General features: G+C 34.4%; 1 protein-coding gene across 6 annotated transcripts in view; it reads left to right on the top strand.

Annotated features, from left to right (window-relative positions):
• The window catches only part of LOC106472130 (zinc transporter 9-like), a 65,522-nt gene that overhangs the window by 52,055 nt on the left and 5,038 nt on the right, over positions 1-8,429 (top strand). For all 6 annotated transcript variants that reach the window (XM_022400732.1, XM_022400730.1, XM_013932756.2 and 3 more), the window contains exons 12-16: positions 67-106; positions 1,440-1,511; positions 2,160-2,370; positions 5,964-6,026; positions 7,084-7,213. In XM_022400732.1, coding sequence (XP_022256440.1) covers positions 67-106; positions 1,440-1,511; positions 2,160-2,370; positions 5,964-6,026; positions 7,084-7,213 — 516 coding nt within the window. The remainder of the gene's footprint in view (positions 1-66; positions 107-1,439; positions 1,512-2,159; positions 2,371-5,963; positions 6,027-7,083; positions 7,214-8,429) is intronic.

Genomic DNA, 8,429 nt, shown 5'->3' with positions numbered 1-8,429 from the left:
AAATGTTAACTTAAAGGCTAAATTGATAATAGATGTTTCAACAAATTATTTACTGGTTTCTATAAGGCTTACATGGCATTAAGCATATCTCTGATGACTGAAGGTGGTAAGTGATCATTTCTTTACGTATAGTAACCAGTACGGTTTTGTTGTTCTACTAGCAAGTGAACAATAACCTTTCTTTACTTGTAGTAACCAGGACTGTTTTGTGGTTCTAACAGGAAAAAAACAATAACCTTTCTTTACTTGTAGTAACCAGGACTGTTTTGTGGTTCTAATAGGATAAAAACAATGACCTTTCTTTACTTATTGTAATCAGTACTGTTTTGTGGTTCTAATAGGATACAAACAATGACCTTTCCTGTTTTATGGTTCTAATAGAATAAAAACAATAACCTTTCTTTACTTGATTTTTTGAATTTAAGCTATGTTTGCCAGTATAAGGAAGACACGAGTATTTAGTAAATTTAGGTACAGTTGGTTTTTTATGCGTGATGTGGATTTGAAAACTAATCTTAAATCCACTTGAGGGTAGTAACGACCAAGTATGCGTTTAAGTTGATTTTTTAAATTTAAGCTTTGTTTGCCAGTATAAGGAAGACACGAGTATATAGTAAATTTAGGTACAGTTGGTTTTCTATGCGTGATGTGGATTTGAAAACTAATCTTAAATCCACTTGAGGGTAGTAACGACAAAGTATACGTTTAAGTTGATTTTTTAAATTTAAGGTTTGTTTGCCAGTATAAAGAAGACAAAAGTATATAGTAAATTTAGGTACAGTTGTTTTTTTATACGTGATGTGGATTTGAAAACTAATCTTAAATCCACTTGAGGGTAGTAACGACCAAGTATGCGTTTAAGTTGATTTTTTAAATTTAAGCTTTGTTTGCCAGTATAAGGAAGACACGAGTATATAGTAAATTTAGGTACAGTTGGTTTTTTATGTGTGATGTGGATTTGAAAACTAATCTTAAATCCACTTGAGGGTAGTAACGACCAAGTATGCGTTTAAGTTGATTTTTTAAATTTAAGCTTTGTTTGCCAGTATAAGGAAGACACGAGTATATAGTAAATTTAGGTACAGTTGGTTTTTATGCGCTAAATGTACTATATACTCGTGTGTTTCTTTACTTATTGTAACCAGTACTGTTTTGACATTTTAATAAGATAAAAACCTTTCTTTACCTTGTTTTTTGTATGTCCACCATCATCTAACATTAACTTCCTATTATTACCCATACAAACAGCAGACAATATTTTGTTTAACTCTAATCATACCAGCAGGTAATAGAAGCCTTCTTTATTTAACTGCAAAGCTTTTAAAATGCTGGGAATTACCAAAAAGTAGCTTATGCCATCTTGTATGATTTTGACTTTTTTAGCTTTTAATAATGATAACATTATAACTGTTTAATCAGATTTTGTTTTTAATTTTCAGGCACTCTTATGATAGCCTTTAATGCCATAAAGAAGGGAGCTTTTCAAGAAGGGATGTCTGTGAAAGAGTATGGTGTGTTACTAAAGTGATGTCAGCACGTTAAAATATTTCTCAGAATTCTACTTTTCACAATTGATTATATTTCTAATTCATCACGTTGTTTGCAACATTACTTTCTTACTAAGAGAAACAAAAACTTGTGGTAACTAAATGTGTGACAAAGAGCAGTATTTCATAGCATCACAATATTTAATAATATTACATGTTATTGAAATTCATGATCTTTCATGAAAAACAAAAGTTGTGATCTCTTCATTGGTTAAACATATTTATATTACCATTGATTATTTTATGTAATGTACCTTAATGAAACTTTGTTTCTAATGTTAATCAAAAATCTAGCAGAGAAATAAACAGATAATAAAATATTTGATAAAGCTCATAGACCAACTAAAAATCTAGTAAAAGCAAGAGGAATGTTAAAAGCAGTTTTGAGAAATATAAATAAATTCTTTAAAGTTAACCCAGTGGAAGGAACACAGATAGCCCATTGTGTAGCTTTTTGCTTAATTACAAACAAACAAACACATTACCTTTAACTCCAAGTGAGGAGAATAGACTAACCATGTAAAACCTGTGCTATGTTTGGATATTATAGTTTTTCTGTTAATAATAAAAGTTAAGAACGTAATTTTAAAAGCCATAATATTGCATGTCTAGTTCTACGCAGCCAAGACCCCAGTGTAAACGTAGTGCTACTTGAGGACCTTGCAGCTGTGTTGGGTGTTGGAATAGCAGCCACTTGTATGGGGTTAAGCTCCTATATGGGTAGTCCAGTCTATGATGCTGTTGGCTCCATATTGCTTGGTGGACTTCTGGGAACAGTGGCTTCTTTCATTATTTATACTAACAGTGCAGCACTGGTTGGCAGGTAAGGAATATAGCAGTTACTCAGGTAAGAGTACAACACTATTTTGGAAAGGAAAAAATACAGTTTGCACCTAGGTAACAATTTATTGCTGGTTGCCAGTTCAAGGATACAGTAGTTACCTACGTAGTGCTGGTTACTAGGTGAAGGATACAGTAATTGTCTAGGTAACAATGAGGTGCTGGTTACTAGGTTAAGGATACAGTAATTGTCTAGGTAACAATGTAGTGCTGGTTACTAGGTTAAGGATACAGTAATTGACTAGGTAACATTGTAGTGCTGGTTACTAGGTTAAGGATACAGTAATTGTCTAGGTAACAATGTAGTGCTGCTTACTAGGTTAAGGATACAGTAATTGTCTAGGTAACAATGTAGTGCTGCTTACTAGGTTAAGGATACAGTAATTGTCTAGGTAACAATGTAGTGCTGGATACTAGGTTAAGGATACAGTAATTGACTAGGTAACAATGTAGTGCTGGTTACTAGGTTAAGGATACAGTAATTGACTAGGTAACAATGTAGTGCTGGTTACTAGGTTAATGATACAGTAATTGACTAGGTAACAATGTAGTGCTGGGTACTAGGTTAAGGATACAGTAATTGTCTAGGTAACAATGTAGTGCTGGTTACTAGGTTAAGGATACAGTAATTGTCTAGGTAACAATGTAGTGCTGGTTACTAGGTTAATGATACAGTAGTTGTCTAGGTAACAATGTAGTGCTGGGTACTAGGTTAAGGATACAGTAATTGACTAGGTAACAATGAGGTGCTGGTTACTAGGTTAAGGATACAGTAATTGACTAGGTAACAATGAGGTGCTGGTTACTAGGTTAAGGATACAGTAATTGTCTAGGTAGTGCTGGGTACTAGGTTAAGGATACAGTAATTGACTAGGTAACAATGTAGTGCTGGTTACTAGGTTAAGGATACAGTAATTGTCTAGGTAACAATATAGTGCTGGTTACTAGGTTAATGATACAGTAATTATCTAGGTAACAATGTAGTGCTGGATACTATGTTAAAGATACAGTAATTGTCTAGGTAACAATGTAGTGCTGGTTACTAGGTTAAGGATACAGTAATTGTCTAGGTAACAATGTAGTGCTGGGTACTAGGTTAAGGATACAGAAATTGTCTATGTAACAATGTTGTGCTGGTTACTAGGTTAATGATACAGTAATTGACTAGGTAACAATGTAGTGCTGGTTGTCAGGTAAATAGTATAATATTGGAGGTTACAAGTCATTTATTCATATATGGGGAAATAGAATAGTTATTACAATTAATTATAAAAACAAGCTGATTAAACTTTATTTTTATGCACAGTATGCTCTTATGATTCCAAAGAGAGTAGGTTCTCTGGTATATACATTCTGCTGTAAGACAGCAGGATCCCTGGTATTTTTGCTATACACATTCTGTTGTAAGACAGCAGGGTCCCTGGTATTGGTCATATAAACTGTAATGTAATACTGTTAAGTCAGCAGGGTAATGTGGTTCTTGGTGTAGTTTGTATACACTGTACTGTAAGATTGCTAAGTCAACTGGATAACAGGACCCCTAGTATTGATGGTATACATTTTAATGTAAGACTGCTCTGTCAGCTGGATAACAGGACCACTGGTATTGATGGTATACACTGTACTGTAAGACTGCTAAGTCAGCTGGATAACAGGACCCCTAGTATTGATGGTATACATTTTAATGTAAGACTGCTATGTCAGCTGGATAACAGGACCACTGTTATAGTTGGTATACACTGTAATGTAAGACTGCTAAGTCAGTTGGATAACAGGACCACTAGTATTGACGGTATGCATTCTAATGTAAGACTGCTATGTCAGCTAGATAACAGGACCACTGCTATTGATGGTATACACTGTAATGTGAGACTGCTAAGTCAGCTGGATAACAGGACCACTGGAATTGATGGCATACACTGTAATGTAAGACTGCTACATCAGCTAGATAACAGGACCCCTGGTATAGTTGGTATACACTGTAATGTAAGACTGCCATGTGAGCTGGATAACAGGACCCGTAGTATTGATGGTATACATTCTAATGTAAGACTGCTAAATCAGCTGGATAACAGGACCCCTGGTATAGTTGGTATACACTGTAATGTAAGACTGCTAAGTCAGCTGGATAACAGGACCCCTGGTATAGTTGGTATACACTGTAATGTAAGACTGCTATGTCAGCTGGATAACTGGAACCCTAGTATTGATGGTATATTTTGTAATGTAAGCCTGCTATGTCAGCTGGATAACATGACCCCTAGTATTGATAGTATACATTCTAATGTAAGACTGCCATATCAGATGGATAACAGGACCCCTGGAATTGATGGTATACATTGTAATGTAAGACTGCCAAGTCAGCTGGATAACAGGACCCCTGGTATTGATGATATACACTGTAATGTAAGACTGCTAAGTCGTGAAGATAACAGGGCCTCTGGTATTGATGGTATACACTGTAATGTAAGACTGCTAAGTTAGCTGGATAACAGGACCCCTGGTATAGTTGGTATACATTGTAATGTAAGACTGCTAAGTCAGCTGGATAACAGGACCCCTGGTATTGATGATATACACTGTAATGTAAGACTGGTAAATCAGCTGGATAACAGGATCCCTGGTATAGTTGGTATACATTGTAATGTAAGACTGCTAAGTCAGATGGATAACAGGACCCCTGGTATTGATGATATACACTGTAATGTAAAACTGTGAAGTCAGCTGGATAACAGGACCCCTGGTATAGTTAGTATACATTGTAATGTAAGACTGCTAAGTCAGCTGGATAACAGGACCCCTAGTATTGATGGTATACACTGTAATGTAAGACTGCTAAATCAGCTGGATAACAGGATCCCTGGTATTGTTGGTATACATTGTAATGTAAGACTGCTAAGTCAGCTGGATAACAGGACCCCTGGTATTGATGATATACACTGTAATGTAAGACTGCTAAATCAGCTGGATAACAGGACCCTTGGTATAGTTGGTATACACTGTAATGTAAAACTGCTAAGTGAGCTGGATAACAGGACCCCTGGTATTGATGGTATACATTGTAATGTAAGACTTCTAAATCAACTGGATAAGTTTCTCATTCTTCAAATCATACAGTAGAACTACTAAAGGTTTATGTCATATTCCATGATCAACTTATTCAATTTAGTTAAGAAATAAATAAAAATTTTGAACTACTTATTTTTAGGCAGCTTTATGTTTTCTTTTCATTCATATTGTTTCTTTTTTTTACTCGTATTAGATTGAGTGTAGTTAAAATTATTAATTATTTACAACATACTGTATGATTTAGTAAGTGAATATAATTGAAATGCATATTAATGGGTTATTTTAGAAATATTAAAAATAGATACTCAGTAAATGAGATTACATAGAAGTCAATGTCATGTTAACAGATTTATTCATCATATACATGAAGTTTTAATATTCAGTATTTTGAAATACATTTTACAAGAAATTAAAATTTGTCCTTTGAATTAACATGGTAATGTCCCTCACAATTTAAAGATTGAAGTATAAAAATTGTGAAATATAAAATATATTTTTGTATAACAGGTCTATTCCTCCTGAGCGACTACAGATGATTAACAAAGAACTAGAAAATGATGTTATGATTCGGTAAGTACAGATGTCTATTTTGTAACTTTAAGGGAACCTACAGATGGTTGATAACACGTTATGTAGTTTTTTTCCAATTGAAACATAAGTTACATTTTTTACCTATGTAAAAATCTTGTCCTTTTGCCAGCATCAATACTTACTGATGGCTGGAGAAATAACACAGCACTTATTGAGGAAGGATATTTCAAAGACTAGAGCCTTCAATGATTGTTATGGGAGTTAAAATTCATGTACTACAGAACGTTAGTACATGATTGGTCTCTAGAACTACATCCCATTCTATTCTGAAGCAATTCTCTCATCTATACATTGAAGGTCATGGTCACAAATGAAAATCTTCTGATTGAGATGATGCTTGGCATATCTCTTGGTACTGTTTAGAACATATTAAACAAGAATAGATGTATCTCTAGGTACTTTCAATAACAATAAATAACGATGGATGTATCTTTAGGTACTGATAATAACATAATAAACAAGAATGGGCATATCTCTTGGTACTGTTAATAACATAAACAAGGATGGATGTATCTCTTGGTATTGTCAATAGCATAGTAAACAAGGATGGGCATATCTCTAGGTATGGTCAATAAGATAAACAAGGAAGGGCATATCTCTAGGTACTGTCAATAACATAATATACAAGGATGGACATATCTCTAGGTACTGTCAACAACATAACAAACAAGGATGGTCGTATCTCTTGGTACTGTCAATAACATAATGAATAATGATTTGAAGATGATAATGAATGCTTGTTACAACTGAAATTGCAGTTTCAGTCAGCACTGCTTAATCATCGGCAACTCATTGAGTATTACTGATGATAGAGGAAGTAATTCGGAGGCTAGTTTCGGTCCTGGAGCATCAGTTGTATAAAGTTAAATTAACTTCCGTAATGTAAATTATTTATGAAATATTTTTCATCTTTGCATCACTTTGTGTAATATTAAATGGTTGATCTTCAAGCATCTTCATTCCAAAAAATTTTTTTGCATACATTTTACTTTCTGTTGATTTCTGTGTAATGTATATTTCTTTATTTTGTCTTTAGTGCCATCCATGATGTTAAGGCAACAGATATGGGAAACTCTGTTGTCAGATATAAAGCAGAAGTGGACTTTGATGGTCGTGAGCTAACCACGTCGTATTTAGATTCCCAGGACTTGGATAAAATGTTGCAGGTAATCTTGTGAACTATGGATATAAACGGATTATTTAACACTCTGGATAAACTAACACTTTTATGCTGTAGCAACATAAACTGTTTAACACCTTCACAATGTAGTATCTTGGTTTTACTAACTCCTAACTGACTAACTCCTTCATAATATAGTATCTTGGTCTTACAAACTACTACATAATGTAGTATATTGGTCTTACTAACTACTTCATAATGTAGTATCTTGGTCTTACAAACTACTTTATAATGTAGTACTGTGGTCTTACTAACTACTTCATAATGTTGTACCTTGGTGTTATGAACTACTTCATAATGTTGCACCTTGGTCTTACTAACTACTTCATAATGTTGTACCTTAGTCTTACTAACTACTTCACAATGTAGTATCTTGGTTTTACTAACTACTTCATAATGTTGTACCTTGGTCTTACTAACTACTTCATAGTGTTGTACCTTGGTCTTACTAACACCTTCACAATGTAGTATCTTGGTTTTACTAACTACTTCATAATGTAGTATCCTGGTTTTACTAACTACTTCATAATGTTGTACCTTGGTCTTACTAACTACTTGATAATGTAGTATCTCGGTCTTACTAACTACTTCATAATGTTGTACCTTGGTCTTACTAACTACTTCACAATGTAGTATCCTCTTTTACTAACTACTTCATAATGTTGTACCTAGGTCTTACTAACTACTTCATAACACAGTACCTTGGTCTTACTAACTCCTTCATAATGTTGTATCTTGGTCTTACAAACTACTTCATAAGGTAGTATCTTGGTCTTACTAACTACTTCACAATGTTGTACCTTGGTCTTATTAACTACTTCATAATGTTGTATACCCCGGGGTTACTAACTACTTCATAATGTTGTACCTTGGTGTTATGAACTACTTCATAATGTTGCACCTTGGTCTTACTAACTACTTCATATTGTTGTACCTTGGTCTTACTAACTACAGTATACCGTCACCTGTTCGAGGTTCCCCATTCACGGTCCCGCATATTCGCGGGTTAGGCTCTTAACCCTATCGCATCGTATGCCGGTATACTGGGCTAGCATCATAACGTCATAAAAACGAATGCTCGGTAAACCGGGTTTTTGTAGGTCATAGAGACCAAAAGCGCTTTTCGAGGGTATGTCTGTATTTACTCTCAGTTTTTATCGATTGACGTCTTCATCGAACAATGGGCTGGGCTGCTATTGGCT

The sequence above is a fragment of the Limulus polyphemus genome, unplaced genomic scaffold (genome assembly GCF_000517525.1).
Source record: "Limulus polyphemus unplaced genomic scaffold, Limulus_polyphemus-2.1.2 Scaffold5103, whole genome shotgun sequence".
NCBI lineage: Eukaryota > Metazoa > Arthropoda > Merostomata > Xiphosura > Limulidae > Limulus > Limulus polyphemus.
This window is presented reverse-complemented; position numbering and strand designations above follow the sequence as displayed.